Source organism: Pochonia chlamydosporia (assembly GCF_001653235.2).
Source record: "Pochonia chlamydosporia 170 chromosome Unknown PCv3seq00025, whole genome shotgun sequence".
In the NCBI taxonomy this organism is placed as follows: domain Eukaryota; kingdom Fungi; phylum Ascomycota; class Sordariomycetes; order Hypocreales; family Clavicipitaceae; genus Pochonia; species Pochonia chlamydosporia.
Window position 1 is genome coordinate 93,329 of NW_019154060.1, and position 16,437 is coordinate 109,765.

The 16,437-nt window shown below is 51.3% G+C and overlaps 3 protein-coding genes across 3 annotated transcripts; 2 read left to right on the forward strand and 1 right to left on the reverse strand.

Moving 5' to 3' along the window:
* Positions 1–1,702: 1,702 nt before the first annotated feature.
* VFPPC_18565 (BED zinc finger domain-containing protein) lies at positions 1,703–3,874 on the forward strand (the record flags this gene model as incomplete). The annotated part of the gene is made up of 3 exons (XM_022430156.1): positions 1,703–2,249; positions 2,303–2,568; positions 2,696–3,874. 3 exons carry the CDS (start codon positions 1,703–1,705, stop codon positions 3,872–3,874), a joined length of 1,992 nt encoding a protein of 663 aa, XP_022284856.1.
* Positions 3,875–5,899: 2,025 nt separating this feature from the next.
* Positions 5,900–8,132, forward strand: VFPPC_14995 (transposase-like protein; the record flags this gene model as incomplete). The annotated part of the gene is made up of 2 exons (XM_018294960.1): positions 5,900–8,014; positions 8,070–8,132. The coding sequence occupies 2 exons, from the start codon at positions 5,900–5,902 to the stop codon at positions 8,130–8,132; spliced, it is 2,178 nt and encodes a 725-aa protein (XP_018135654.1).
* A 342-nt stretch (positions 8,133–8,474) lies between these two features.
* Positions 8,475–15,218, reverse strand: VFPPC_11995 (ATP-dependent DNA helicase PIF1; the record flags this gene model as incomplete). The annotated part of the gene is made up of 5 exons (XM_018290017.1): positions 8,475–9,140; positions 9,555–11,389; positions 11,446–14,391; positions 14,445–14,992; positions 15,058–15,218. 5 exons carry the CDS (start codon positions 15,216–15,218, stop codon positions 8,475–8,477), a joined length of 6,156 nt encoding a protein of 2,051 aa, XP_018135655.1.
* Between the last annotated feature and the right edge of the window lie 1,219 nt (positions 15,219–16,437).

Below are 16,437 nucleotides of genomic sequence, written 5' to 3' on the forward strand. Positions count from 1 at the left end.
GGATCGTTCAAGGGGGTATCTGTACCGGTATATAATTGTAGCAAGGAACACAACGTGCTCCACGCAGTTCGTACTCTGTCATGTCGGAAATGGCGTTTTCCGACAAAATACTATACTGGGTCGTAACGCTGGCTGCGGAGTGGTTACCGCAGTAAACCACTACCTGCTGCTTAAGTTACTCTGCCTCTTAAGGCTACTAGACGCGATTGGCGAGCCACTCGTTTGACATCTTGCGCTATTTCAGGGACTCAGTACCGCCAGTGGCTAGGGCTCAGGCACCCCTATAATAGATAAGTAGTTAACGTAGGCGCATAGCGAGCGGACCACCCAAACCTACCTCGTTGAAAAGATTATACAAAAAAATAACTTAACGTGATTGCATAACGAGCTGGACATGCTACTGCCAAATGGAACTCTCTATCTTTAACTTCAAATTTCTCAGCCAATAATTATGGAAACCTCGAATACAGAAGAGTCAATAATCTTAGCTTGCCAAGCTATTCAGAACAGCCCGAATCTAAGCGCTCGAGCCGCCTCTAAGATCTACAACGTGCCTCATAGCACACTAAGCTCTCGCCTAAAGGGAATCGATGCACGACGTGATACCATGCCGAACTTGCGAAAACTCACGAATCTAGAGGAATCCACGATTGTTAAATACATACTTGACCTAGATTCACGATCTTTTCCTCCCCGGCTCTGTGGTGTGCAAGATATGGCGAATCGTCTGCTAGCCGATCGCAACGCGCCTCCAGTGGGATCACGATGGGCTTCAAACTTTGTCAAGCGCCAACCACAGCTTTCTACGCGTTTTACGCGTAAACATAACTACCAGAGGGCCTTGTGCGAAGATCCAAAGATAATTGAGCCTTAGTTTGAGCTTGTACGCAACACAGTCGCGAAATACGGCATACATGACGACGATTTCCACAACTTTGACGAGACTGGCTTTATGATGGGCGTAATCTCAACCACAATGGTTGTTACAAGCTCAGAAAGACGTGTCAAGCCAAATTTAGCTCAACCAGGTGATAGAGAATAGGTTTCAGTACTTCAGTCTATTAATTCTCGAGGCCAAGGCATCCCGCTACTCATTATAGCTGCGGGGCAATATCATCTTGCAAACTGGTATAAAGACAGCACGTTACCAAAGGATTGGGTCATCTCTATAACTTATAACGGCTGGACTACAAATGAAAAAGCCGTAGAATGGACATAACACTTCGAAAAGCATACTAAGCCGCGCACAGTGTGTCCAATAGTATTTGCGATATGGCAATACGTATTACCATATATTGATATTACCATATGATATGATATGGTGACCGTATGATATCCCATAATCTCATATGGTGGCCGTATGATATCGGCATCCGGGATATGACCATATATTGCCGTATTGATACTGGAACATAGTGATTTCCATGACTCAACGAGCACAACAGAGGTCAAATATCTGCCTCTTCAAGGCACTATAGGTTAGCCCGAAGACTTTTTTTCAGCTTGCGCTTTAAGGTTCCTTCCCAAGCAGCCCATGCAGGGAACCTGTGGCAAGCGAGATTGGCTTGATTCTCAGGGGCTCATTCAAACTCCCCTCCCCTTTTCTTATTTCTGCATCCGTTCGTATTCGCTTAGTCTGTTGTCAATATGCTCACTAAGACCATTACAATGTATCAACATAATGTCGTCGCAACCTTCTGATATGCTCTCGCGGCTTGGGAGCGAGCCATTAGACAACCTTGATTCACCATGTCATGATCCTACACTGTCCTCTCCTTCCATAACCGCCTCGGCCGCTACGAAAAGGCGCTACTCCAAAGTGTGGCACTATACACCCGTCGGCCGCAACGAGGTTACTCTCAATGCGAAGGGGAAGTCAATATGGCGCTGCAAGTACTGCGCAAAGGAGTATCTCGAGTCTGGTGGAACAACTGTTATTTCAACTCATTTAAAGGATCGGCATAATATCGATATATCTTCTACCCAAGAAACCCGAACTGCATTGATGCAAGCCACAATCGTCGACGCCTTCGAAAAGGCCCATCAAACCACCGACTATAAACGCCGCTGTCTATCCACGATTGCAACTCACGATGTAGACCCCGCCGTCCTCGAACAACTATACGTACGGTGGATCACGACCTGCAGCGTCTCTTTTCGTATGGCAAAGCAAGCAGAATTCAGGGCCTTACTTTGCTTCCTGAATCCAGCGATCGACAACTGGCTGCCAAACTCTCCTTCAACTATACGCAGTTGGACCTTGCGGACATATGAGACCCAGAAACTTCGAGTCAAACGCGAGATCCAGTCGCTCTCTCGAAAGTACACTTCACAGTTGATCTCTGGACTTCGCCTAATGCCCTTGCGTTTCTTGGCATTGTTGCACACTATACATCCGAATCTGGCCAGTTAGAATACTCCGTTCTGGCTTTAAGAGAACTCGACGGCAAGCACTCGGGCCCAAATATGGCAGACTGTGTTATGGAAATTATCAACGACTATGGAATTGCCTCCAAAGTGGGCTATTTCATGATGGACAATGCAGACAACAACGGTACAATGATGAAGGCTCTTTCTACGCGTACGTACGTCATATAGCCAGCTCACGCATTGTACAGCGGGGGTTTACAGACCACAATGCGTTCACAGCCCGTGACCCATGCTAAGTGGCCCGTGAATAGTACTTTTCGACCAGTATCAGATTGTCTACAATGCGGAACACCACCGCCTGCGCTGCAACGGCCATATCATAAACCTAGCCGCTCAGTCCTTTCTCTTTCAGACCAACGATGAATCTCTTGCAGATGAGAATAATACGAGCGCCTTGACAACGCCCACGGAACTCGAGATGGAGCAATGGCGACGCAAGGGACCTCTTGGGGAACTACATAATATCGTGGCATATATCCAGCGGAGCCCACAACGCTTGGCCAATTTCAGAGAGCTCAGTGGCGGCCGCAACCTCGTACGGGACAACTCTACTCGCTGGAACTCTTGGTATGCGATGATCCGTACTGCAACGAAGCTCAAGACTGCGATCAACCTCTTTTGCCACCAGTATCAAGAGAACAGCGACGACCTGTTGTCGGAAAAGGACTGGCAAGAATTGCAAAAGCTCCAGGACTTCCTGTTGTTCTTCTATGATGCCACAACAGGGACAGAAGGTCGCAATGCAACCATTGACAGAGTATTGCCGACAATGGACTTCCTCCTTGAGCAGTTCGAGACTGCAAAGGAAAAATATGCGAATGACCCGTTCATGAGTCCTTGTTGCAACTCCGGCTGGGCCAAGCTGGATAAGTATTACAGCTTGACGGACAGATCGCCGGTCTATATTGCAGCACTAGTATTATCTCCACAGTGGAAGTGGGACTATATTGACAACAATTGGCCTTCAGACTGGTGGGAACCTTGTCGGAAACAAATGTTGGATTTCTGGACCAAAGAATATAAATCCACTGCAGTCACAGTCCCTACTCAGACGTCAGAAGCCGGTAATGAGGTCAAGAACTCCTTTCACAAGTGGGCGCAGCAGAGGAAAGGGAGCAGCCTCGGTCAGGACGAGTATACAAAGTATCTTCTTGCTCCAATAGTACCAGAAGTGACGGATCCTCGATCCTGGTGGCTTGAGCCTACTCAGAGGAAGTCTTACCCGGCTCTATCTATTATGGCTTTAGATGTATTGTCCATTCCGGTAATGTCGGCGGAGCCAGAACGCCTGTTTTCGGGTACAAAGATCACTATTACAGACCGTAGGAATCGCATGGGCATTGAAAGTATTGAGGCGACGGAATGCCTCAAATCATGGCTTGGCAAAGGCAGCAGGGTGGCCTTTGCCGACGACCTGGATGCAGGCGGAGAGATTCCACTATAATTTCCATAGCTTATGAGACTTTGATTGGGTTGTGTCTGCCCGGCTGCTGTTGCGTATCTGCGATCAATTCGCAGACTTAGGACTATCACGTGAATAATATGGCCGTGTATATTACCATATATTGTGATCATATCATATCAGCCTCATATGATATGGTGAGGGCCATGGCCATATCATATATGATATGACCTTCGAAAATCTAATCATATATGGTAATATCACACTATTGGACACACTGGCCGCGCACAACAGGTGCATATCGTCTTCTCATCCTAGATGGGCATGAAAGCCACCATTCCACGGAATTCGAGGTATTCTGCAAGGACCACAAGATCATCACGCTCTGTATGCCGTCTCATTTATCCCATATTCTTCAACCATTAGATGTTGGCTGTTTTGGGCCGCTAAAGAAGGCGTATGGCAAAGAAATCGAACGACTGATGAGGGCGCACATAACACACATCACAAAGGGTGACTTTCTACCCGCGTTTTGCATTGCATTTAAAGCCGCAATGACAAAAGAAAATATTCAAGGAGCTTTTAGAGGCGCAGGACTTATTCCACTTAACCCAAAAAATGTCTTATTACGGCTGGATGTAAAGCTACGAACTCCATCGCCAGTTGAAGCGGCACTTGAGCTACCAAATCTGTGGAAGCTTATTTCGATCACATGCAAATACAACTTTAACCCGGTTATTTGGAGTCTTAGAAGATTTCCCTGTGGTGAATGCATAACCTCTAGGCTTTGCCCAGGCATTTATAGCCATAAGAGGCGATTCACGTGAATCATATACGCCCTCTGACGGGAGCACATCGTCAGGGAATACTGCTTGAGCCATGACAGAATTGTGTGGTCGGCAACGGTACCGCTGTTGTGTGCGTGCGGAAAGGGGGGCGCGCAAAAATTAGTCAGCAGGGCGCGCAATATTAAATGCGCGCCCGGGCGCCTCTGTATTGGCCGCCGGAGCGGGGACGGCTTCCTGAGATCTCGAACTGAGGTCTTTGTTGCTCTGTAGATAGTTTTATCGATTCATTGTTTCTTCGTTGGGCGGAAGCCCGCAGGTCTTAAACATGGCGGACCCGCCTGAAGGTCCGATCGTGGTGGAGACTGACAGCCCCACCGCATCACCGAGACGAACGACGCGTCCGACGAAGCCCACCGGGAAAGTTCAAGACACGCTTCGCTCCCTTGAAAATGCGGCAGCAAAGCCTGCCGGGAAGCCGGCGAGCCGAGTGACGCGTGGATCTCATGCAGAAGTAGATGTTGAGCCAGCGGTAGATGGCAGGAAGGCCCGTAGCGCTGGCGATACGGGGAAGGTGATGTTACAGAAGGTGTTGGAGTTGCTGGGAAGGGTTAGCGGCGAGGTAGGGGAGTTAAAAGGAAAGATATTCGAACAAAACGACAGGATTCTGGGTCAGTTAATTAGAGCGGATCGGCCAACAGGAAGACTTGATTCGGGAGCTCCAGGCACAAGTGAGAGAACTGAAGGAAGACCAGCGCTCCTAATAGTGTGGACCAAAAACTGTACTATTAGTGCACACTGCAGTGCACACTATTAGTGCCCGCACTATTAGTTCAGTGTACGTCTCTCGCACCAAACTGATGGTTCAGTGTGGAGTCGGCACACTACACTGATAGTCCAGTGTAGCTCGACCAGACGGATGACCAGTTCAGTGTGAGAGTGGCACACTAATAGTGACACTATTAGTGCCAGTCGACGCTCGGCGACGATCATTGGTCAGCGAGCTGTGACGGAGCTAAACTGGGAAATTGAAGGTGGGGGGCCACATTGTGGCACGTTTCGTCTTTGGACATGAGCCCTTAAGGTAGCGGTTGGTAGGAATTCTGGCCAGAAACCAAGTTTCCACGATGTAAACTGGCTGGTTAGTCCAGCAGCAGGCTATCAAGCCCTCAATGTCCTGGACTCCTGGGTGCTTGAGTGAGAAGTTGTTTAATACAGCACTCTCCGTGCAGCATGATCGCACTTCCTGTCTACATGCCGTATTTATCTGAAGTTCTAAATCATGTCTTCCGTCTTTGATCACTCTGACTCTGCTAGTGCTATTGACATCGGTCACAGCACAGGCCATCTGGATGATCCTAACTCTGTTATCGATACAGAAGCCACCTCGTCGCCGGCACCATCGTCCTCGCCAGCTCTTACCGCTCCCCGCCCTAGGACATCTCCCATTTGGCAGTACTGTCGAAGAGAAGAAGGCAAGGCTGTCCCGGCGGCCTGGGTTGATTCCAACGGAACAAAATGGTGGCATTGCCAGCCATGCTTTGATAAGAAAAGACCAAAGAGATACAATTACTCTGGAGGGTCGTCCGTCATCGTCAATCACTTGCGAAAGGAGCACCATATCATGATTGCTGGAAGACAGGAGTCTAGGCGGGAAGTAACGCAAAGTCGCCTTGGAGATATCACTGCCTTCCTGGCCAAAGATACGCCTTCCTTAATCAAGAAACGCAAGGCGACCGCAGAGGAGGATGCTCTGGACCAGGCCACACTGCGCGAATTGTACTGCCGCTACACAGTAGCCTGCAGCCTCCCCTTTGCTCATGCCGAGCAACCAGCCTTTCGTGACCTAATCCGGTATATTCGCCCGGCTTCCGATGATCTCCTCCCAAGGTCTGGCGATACGGTTAGGACCGACTTGCAAAGGGCCTACATCAACAAGGAGTTTGTTAAAAGGGCCTTGCAGAATGCCCTCTCGTCGATTCACGTCGTCCCCGACAATTGGACATCGCCAAATTGTTTAGGAGTAATAGGCTTCACTGTTCAGTTTGTCACTGAAGATCACGGTTTGCTGTCCCTTGTGGTGAGGATAAAAGAATTAGAAGGCCAGCACAGCGGCGAGAACATGGCAGAAGCAATCATGGAGTTCATACGAGAATACGGAATAGCCTCAAAGGTGGGATACTTCATGATGGATAATGCCAGCAATATGAACACCATGATCGACAAGGTTTCCGACGACTTGGAACGTGAGTTTGACGTTTTCTACGATCCTCTTCCTCACCGACTTCGCTGTTTCGGCCACATAATCAGCATGGCCGTGATGGAATTTCTCATCGGAAAACGACCGCCTACAACAAACCCCTACCACGGGCCATCCAACGAGGGAGTCGAGCAGTGGAGAAAGCGAGGGGCAATAGGCCAACTGCACAATATCGTAGTCTATATCACTTGGACCCCACAACGGCTCCAAACATTCACCACTCTCAGCGACGGTCTCAGACTGCGACGTGATAATGACACCCGCTGGAACTCGTGGTATGGAATGGTTGAGTGGGCTCTCCGGCCCAAAGTACGGCAGGCCATCACCATATTTTGTGCGCAAGAGCCGGCTCTGCAGGACGATGCTCTGACCCCGTCTGACTGGGCAACTTTGGCCGAGATTCACAAATTCCTCGAACCATTTTACGATGCTACAATAGCCAACGAAGGCATGAGAGATTCCATCTCGGACATTCTGCCTACCATGGACTATCTCCTGCATCACATTGAGGCTGCCAGGAAGGCCACCGCCCTTCCCCACTTGGCTGCAATGATGGAGACTGCCTGGGCTAAACTGGCCGACTACTACGAATTGACGGAAGACTCACCAGTCTATTCGGCAGCGACAGTATTAAACCCGTCTCTTAAGTGGGCATATATGGAGAAGACTTGGGAGGACAAAATTGAATGGATTGAGAGAGCTAAAGCTCGCGTAGGGCAGTTGTGGAGGGAGACGTACAAATCAACCACCTCCTGCCCAGTTCTTCGTCCGGGCTCCGCACAACAGACAACTACAAGGCGACTAAACGGATACAAAATGTGGATGAAAGAGCAAAGGGCCACTATTTTCAACATGGATGACGACGAGTACGAAGTGTATTGCCGTGAACCTGTGATGATGGTATCAGATCCGTTGAAATGGTGGTTAGAGTCAGCGCAGCGCCGACGGTTTCCTAACTTATCTTTGATGGCCATCGACATTCTATCGATTGCGCCCATGTCTACGGAGACAGAGCGACTTTTCTCCAAAGCCAAACTTTCGGTAACCGACCAGCGAGGATCTATGAATGTTGAAACGTTGAATCTATTGGAGTGCCTACGATCCTGGGATTGTAGTGCTCTAATTATTCCGTCAGAGGTAAGCTTCTATGTCGCCATGTGTACGGTGCCATTGATCTAAATATAAACTCTAGAGCCATTATGTCGGCCAGACAGACGCAGATGTCATCATTGATACAGTGGAATCAGGAACTTGATGAATTACTTGGTGGGCGAGCGGAGCGGCGTTCCAAAAATGCCATTGGAAAGCGGTGCATGTCGAGCGCGGGGGGCCGACAAGGTGACCCTTGGATTTTACACTAATAGTGCAAACTATGGTTTGCACTATGGTTTAGTCTGATGGTGACAGACGGACCAACAGTGCAGTATGGGCTTGTCAAGCACACTGGTAGTTTAGTGTAGCCGTTTCAAACGCACTGGTGGTTTAGTGCGGTCCAATCAAACGCACTAAATGAGCAGTTTGGGGTGTCCACACGCACTATTTACACTATTAGGAGCACTGTATCTTCTTACCACGAGCAGAGCTGAATCACGTAGAATTATGCAGAACCACGGTCTATCTTATAGGGATTCCGTGTAAGAACCTGCCGTTTCCTAAACTCTTGGTCCCGCAGCTTCATCTTCATACCATCGGGGGCAGATTCATAAAACAAATGATTACGATCAAATGGCGCATCCAGCATTAGGCCCGCGAGCGTTTTGCCACGAGAGACAGCTACGTAGCTGAGACCAGTCTGAAAGTCCCGGCAGGAGAGGTCCGTAACGATCACATCTTCAGTGATGCTTTGTGACTTGTGAACGGTAATGGCGTAGCATACGATCAGGGGGAACTGGGTGCGAGTGCAAAGAGTGGCTCCAATGAGGAAGTCCCTGTCTACCGGGAGAATCGGAACAATCTTCCTGCCATCAGCGGTGGTCAAGAACACCGGCCCGCTGTATTTGTCAAACTCCATCATGATGACGCAGGGAGGGTCTTGGATGGGATCAGCCCCAGGTGCCCAGCCGATGTCGTAGACTGTACCGCGAGCGCCGTTGCAGAGGCCAACTGGCTGCCAAAGGTTAGACGTCAGCATGAGACGGGCGCCAATGCACATGGGGATCTGCTTCGCAAGGTTGCCCGCTTTGTCGTCAGGAGCCGCAGCCGCGCCAAACCCGATATTCTTAGCCTTGACCTGAATGACTGGCCGGCTGAGGCGATCAAGTATCTGGAGGGTAGTTGGGTTTCCTCACTACAAAACCCCGAGCTATACGACGCACAAAGGAAGGAAGTCAGGCTGGTGGGAACTTGTATTAAAGTTCAATTTAGCCTTAGGCCCACGGAGGATAACAATCTGACGATAGCCAGAGACCCGAGTGTGTTCTTCCGCCAGAGTAGTGGCAAGCTATGGACAAATATCCTCTATTATTCAGATGACACGATTTATAAAATACTACGTCACCCCTTGCATTTTAAAGCCGTGGTGCAAGGGGTAGAATCATCCGAAGGCTGAGAGTCCGCGGGTCAATGCATTATCTACGTAACTGGATTTTTTTTGGAGGAGGAGGAGACATTTCTGTTCTCTTTTTTTCAATTTCATCTTTTGTTTTTTGTCACGAGCAGAATCACGTAGAAACTATACAGAACCACGCTCTATCTTAAAGGGATTCCGCGTAAGAACCTGCCGTTTCCTTAGTTCTTGGTCCCGGAGCTTCATCTTCATACCGTCTGGGGAAGACTCATAAAAGAGGTGACCACGATCAAACGGTGCATCCAGCATCAAGCCCTGGATTGTTTTCACACGAGACACAGCCACATAGCTTAAGCCCGTCTGAAAGTCCCGGCAGGAGAGATCCGTAACAATTATATCCTCCGTGATGCTTTGTGACTTGTGCACAGTAATGGCATAGCACACGATCAGGGGAAACTGAGTGCGAGTGCAGAGAGTGCTTCCGATGAGGAAGTCCCTGTCTACTGGGAGAATCGGGACAATCTTCCTGCCATCAGTGGTAGTCAGGAACACCGGTCCGTTATACTTGTCAAACTCCATCATGATAACACAGGGAGGGTCTCGAACGGGGTCAGCCCCAGGTGCCCAGCCGATGTCGTACACCGTGCCGCGAGCGCCGTTGCAGAGGCCAACTGGCTGCCAAAGGTTAGACGTCAGCATCAGACGAGCGCCAATGCATATGGGGATCTGCTTCGCAAGGTTGCCCGCCTTGTCGTCAGGGGCCGCAGACGCGCCAAGGCCAACATTCTTAGCCTTGACCTGAATGACTGGCCGGACGAGACGGTCAAGGTGGTAGTGGTTATATTCGTTCACCCGATCTTTAGTGGCGTATACTCGCAAGGCGTTGGCGAACCTGGCCACCTCTTGATCATCTAGCTTTGCCTGTACCCGGCTGGAAAGGAGCTTCCAGGACTCCACCGATAGTTGGAGCAGCCGCAATTCTCCCAGAGCTGTGCGAAACGCCTCCTGATCATCGCCCTGTTGCCGCTGGGCAACCTTCAGGAAGACCGATTTATCAAAGCGTCTGTATGCGTTTCTGCCTTTGATCTCTACTCCCTGCACCTCCTTGTCGTAGTAAAGCGGCTTCTGTAGCACGGGGGGAAGTTGAAAGAAGTCGCCAACCAACAGTATGTTGAGACCACCAAAGAAGTCCTCATTCCTATTCGGGAACGCCTCGCGCAGACGGTCATCGATCCAGGACAGCTGCCGCAGTCCTAGCATGCTCTTCTCATCGATGATCAGGTACTTGATGTCCTTCAGCTTCTTCTGGAGCTGGGCCTTGTCAACGGGCGACAGGGGCTTGAAGTCCTTATTGATTGGGAGATGTAACAGGGAATGCAAGGTGGTGCCCGAGATCTGATTTCCCGCGACGCCAGTGGGCGCGGCACGCCAAACTGGTGTCACTCTCCCAGCAGCAGCGGCTTGAAGATGCGCGGAGAGCAAATTAATGAGGTATGACTTCCCGGTACCACCTCCGCCATCCACATGGAGCAGCACCTGAGAGGGTTCCTGATTAAGGAAGTGGGCCATCACCGTATCGTACACTAGGCGCTGGTCTCGATTTAGGGAATCGCGGGCTTCCAACGGCTGATGATCCACATCAAGGTCAAGGCGGCTTGCCGCTTTGCGTCGCTTCCAGTAGTCGCCGTTGAGAATACCGTCATCAGTATACCGTCCAACGTGAGGGGCCCAATCATAATTGATGTCAATGTCTCGGCGGCCAAGCATGTCGATATCCTCCTCCTCCAGCGGGTGGTCGGGAAGCATGTGGGCGAGTTCATGCCAGTCCTCTTCCACTGTGGGCTCTTCATGGACCTCAAGCTCAAATTCGTCGTCCTCTGCCCTCAGTTCATTTGCTTCTGGCTCCCCGTAATGGTCGTCCGCATGGGCGTCGTGGTGCTCTCTGCAAAACTTGTACGCAGCCGCGAAGGAATCAAACTGTTGTCCGCACACTGCGTACAACTCCTCTGGAGAACGATGTGGATGAGCCATCATCAGTTTAACACGGCAGAAGTCATTGAACTGGGAAGAAACCTGATTGACCTATATCGAGGGAAGTAAGACAGGACCCTCTTCTTCGCGTTAGCAGCAAGTCTCCTCCACGTCTTGAGATTGTATAGTTGCAGATACTCGAGATACGTCACGTCCTCATGTTGGTCACTTCTCTCAAGATATTTTCTGTAATTGCCAATGGTCTCGTTGACATCTTCGTCGACGCGATACGAACGCGCATGTTGCTCCAACGGGCGGCAGTCCACTGAGACCACCATTCGTGTGCCTTCCTGCAGCGGGATGTTAAGCAGCATATGGGAAATCTCCTGCGCCGAGTAATCTCTCTCGGCAATCAGCTTATTCATTAAACGGGAGGAGAAGGATAAGAGGGGCTGAAGGTGTGCCGTGTGCGGCAAAACTTGGTCTGCGAGCTTACAGTAGGGCTCAGTCTTCTTCTCAGATTTGCTGCAATACTTCGCCGCGTATGTAATAACCGCCTGTAAGCTGGTGCATGGGGATATGTCGATATTGGCCAGCCAGCCTAGGACAATCGCAGGATTGAAGTGGTTCATGAGGCTGTCATTCCGCGCCGCCTCGAAGACGTAGTATGACTTGCCTTCCTTCCGGATGACTGCGGCCAGCTCCCGCAGAGCACGGGGGAAGTTGAAGCGACACTCCCTCTCTGGATCGGCTGCATTGGCCGCCTCGATGTCTGCAGCAGCCCCTTCCATATCCCTCGCCAGATCACCGGTTCTCTTCCTCACACGCAGGCAGTACGTGGTATTGCACCTGTGACGCTGGCAACGGTTGACGATCTGTGAGAGTCGCAGGAATGACATTTCTGTGCTTATCGGATCCGCGCTCAGGGGATTACCCTCGCCCTGAGGCACAGTTCTAGTCGGCTCGGGGTTGATAGCAGTTATGTGGAATCCCCACGTGCGTGCGAATACATCTCGAGCCGCTTCATCCCCCATGTCGACTCCAGGGCAATTCCCCATCCAGTACAGGCCATGGTTGTGCGGACTGCCACGCCCTTGCCATTCATACCGATCCCAATAATCCGTAATGTTGAACTTCTTGCTTAACACGATATCTCGGAAGAAGCAGTATCGTCGGTAGAAGTGAAAAGCGGCAATATGAGGATTCTGACGCAAAAGTTGGCGTGAGAGACCCATCCTCTCCGACTCGGACGCAGCCAGCCATTCATCGTATCGGGGCATGTGTTGGTAGAGACTCCGCCAGTGTAAATCTGCCGGGCTGAATGTGATAAATGCACCAGGACATCCAAGGTTATAGGCGTATGCCTCGAGGTCCTGCCTCTTTCTATTCCAGAAGGGACGCGTGCCGCGAATAGACACCGCATGTCTTGTGATTGAGTTGATAAGCGCCTGTGCCTCGGGGTCCTCGCTGTGCTCCAGCGCCTGAATAAGTTGCTCCCGCGTGAGCGACTGATTCATCCCATCACGTTGCTTCACGAAGAACTTGGACCGTGTACGGGCTTGTGACCGTATCAGAGTATTGAATGCGACGAAGCGGAAGGTCGGGTGACGTGCAAAGCGCCCGTCATGCCAGCGCATAGCATGCTCGACGTAGTCCTTGTACTCAATGGAGCGTAACCGAGGCTCAACAAAGTCGGCTATCCCGTCAGGGAAAAGGCAGGGAAACGCCAACGAGAGTAGCGCATGAGAGCGATTGAACTCATTAATTGGCGTGCGCCGTATATTCGGAAGCTGCAACTCGTGCCGCGTCTGCGGCCCGACGGTGGCCAGCCCTGGATCAACATCCGGTTCTCCGGCGAGAATAGACCGCAGAGCATCGAGCTCCGTGTCTTTGGCTAAGAGGTCTGGCACCGCAGCCTCGTCCTCCACGTCCGGTTCCGCTTCATGATCATCCTCGGGTCCAACATCGGCAGCCTCCACTTGGCTCTGCGGGATTGAATCCAGGACATTGCCATCCTTAGGCAATTGATTCAGCCGCTCTTCATCGATGATGATGCATCGATAGCCAGGATGGTGGCGGCAGAGGTAGTTAAGCCATATGGTGACGGGCTGGCGGCGTACACGGAACTGGCGCGTAAATTGTCGGGTAAGCTTTGCGTGGGACGACGTATTGGCAGGACGGAGTAATACCGTGTTTAGCTCCTGAGGTAAAAGAGGCAGCTGGTTATACACTAGGCCAACCTCGCGCAGGAAGTGAACTACGTGGCCCCGATACTTGTACTGCTGCCCTCGCACAAGCATAATGTTCACATGGACGTGAACACGAGCAATCAACGACTCTTCGGTAGGCGTAAGCTGGGGCAATCGCGCCGGCACAGGGCCAAAGTCGAGCTGATTATCTGCAGAGAAGAAATACGGCTCGCCGTTGCGTCGTTTCGCGTCTTTCCGATAGCAACGCCCACAGATGCCGTCAGTATCGATCTTCATCTGAAACCAACTTTCTTGGCATCTCCTGCAGTATTCCATCTGATCATTGTCCAGCATGGTCCAGAACTCGCGGAGTGTTGCTTTGTCGCGGTCACTCAATGCGGGAGCGTCAAGGTCGCCATTCCACACCGGATCTTGCGCATGAAAAACAGCTGATTGTTCAGGTGGGATTATCACCGGACTCCGAATACGTCGTGGCGGTATGGATGACCGAGTTTGCCCTCGAGATTTTCGTGGTCGCCCTCCTGTACCAGGGGCAGGACCACGGCGACCACGCCTTGACTGCGCGGCGGGCCGCCGTGAGCGACGGCGAAGAGGGCTCGCATTCAAGCAATCGTCGCTGCCGCCCTCATCTTCGTCCCCCACCTCGGAATCAGACTCTACCCCCAATTGTTGGAGGAATCTCTGCGGCCGAGCAGGTGAAAGAAGCAGGTTGAAATAGTCCTCAACGTCAATATCAGATTCAGAGAACTGCTCCCTGTCATCCCTCTCCTCGGTCAGCTCACCCCGGCCTAAATGCTCGTCGGGGTGCTGTCGACCTTGACTGCGGTCTACGTTCCATAGTTAGCTTGAACAAACTACCGCAACCACAGCACAAGGATACCTTCTCCATGACCATCGGAACCTTCAGAAGTGCCGAGTTGAGATAATGTGGGAGTTTGTGACACAGCCTCCCCTGCACGGCGTCGTGAACGATGGTCGCGCTGGATAACAGCCCGCTTTGCTCTCGCCTCGGCCTTGGACGGAACGTCCTGCGAGTCCCTCCCGCCTTTGCGAAACCTCACAGTCGAATAAGAGTGCTCAAAATTAACCTCGTTGCTCCGGACAGTAGACGGGTCAGAATGCGAAGCGATTGAATGGGTGTCTGACTGCACAGGCGGTGAGGGGGCCAGAGATCTGAAGAGCTCCGAGCTTCTGCGGGTTAATGGAATAGGCGTCCCCAGCACGATGTGCGGCTGACTGGTTGGTTCACTGAACAAAATCCTAGCTGTATGTTGTTGTCGCAGCCTCTCTGGAGATGTGGGCTGTGTTCCGGATCTCTTGTCAGGAGGCAAAAGGTCAGCATCTCCTTCGGTTCTCTTCGAGGCTGGTCTCTCTGCCGAGGGAGGCCCCGCAACGACCTTCCTCAACGACAGGATTGCATTTCTGGATCTGGAGTTCTTCTATTAGTTAGTGTCAAATAATTAGGCCGGAGGAGTGGGGAGAGCAGAACTGACATGAGAATTGCACCGACTACGACAGTCCAAACAGTTCTTGGTGCTGTCAGCAGAGTTCCGCTTGCTATGAAGTCACCCACCGGCTTTTTCTCGCCACAGCGGGCGCAGAGGACGGAAAGTAAGTTGGCTTGAAGCCGTTGATCCGAAGACTGAGGACTCATTACACACCCACACCCGCTCGCACAACGTATTACGCCTGGTGGATTCTCCTAATAAGGCAGACTCCTCACAGACGTCGAAAAAGATGACATGAAGACGCGTTAAGTGAAGCCCCATCTTTTTAGAGCGCGTTATGCCTTGAGGAACGAAAGGTCTCTATGCTCTACCCTGTGAAGACTTTGCACGTGATCTTTGCCCTCTCGGCCAATCACATTTGGCCCTTTAGTGCTCCGAAATCTTGATGAGTCGCTATGGGTCCTCTCGCACTACTTCTTCCCCTTGCCGCAAGAAACTCGCGTTTTTTCCGGGTATATCCGGGTACTAGGGAGGCCGAGTCGCTAGAGTCGTCCATTCTTATACGCTTGGTCCCGCTGTATTTTAGCTTCGACCATATCGAGCACAGGCCCAGTGTCACGGGCTATGCCCGATGCTGTGGACCCGGCTCTGCCGGACCCGGAGCTTCGGCGCCGTGCAGACGGTCGGTTGTGTAATTGGATTAATTTCGCCTAAGTTGCCACTGCAACTTAACTGCGCAAGCTCGAGGCGAGCCTCGAGCTTGCTCTTCTCCTTTCTTTCTCCCTAGCTTTAGATAGACAATCATACGGCACCCTTATGTTGAACAAACAGCGGCGCAGCCCCTTACATATCTAAAGCTCAATCAATCTACTATCGCGGAACCTGTCGCATGACCGCTATGATGGAGCAGCAAACACAGTCCGGTGATAGTCCTACGTCCCAGCACCAGTGGATCGACCATCGTATTCATGAAGCGATCAATGCAAGCTTGGGGCCCTTGCAAGCCCAGTTGGCGGCGTTAACGCAGCATCTCGCCAACAGCACGACGGCGCCGCAACCTCAGGAAGGACTTCAACCACCGCTTCCAACGCGAACGCCAAGCGAGAGCTTGTTCGGCATCGATGCTGCGCAGCTTCCGCAACAGTCAAATGGGAGCCCTAACAAGAGGAAACCATTGCCAAACCCGCCAAAGTACAATGGCTCCCGGAAAGGTTATGCGGCCTGGGCAAGGCAGATGAGAGACAAGCTAGAACTCGATGCACACTATTATAACGGGAACCGAGACTTGTGGTATCTTATTAATTCGTGCCTAGAAGAAAAACCACAACAGGTCGTGGCCACGTTTTACGCGGCAGGTGGGCCAGGCGGCAATTTTGACCCCCACGAGTTAATGCGATACCTTGACCGCACGTATAAGGACAGTAA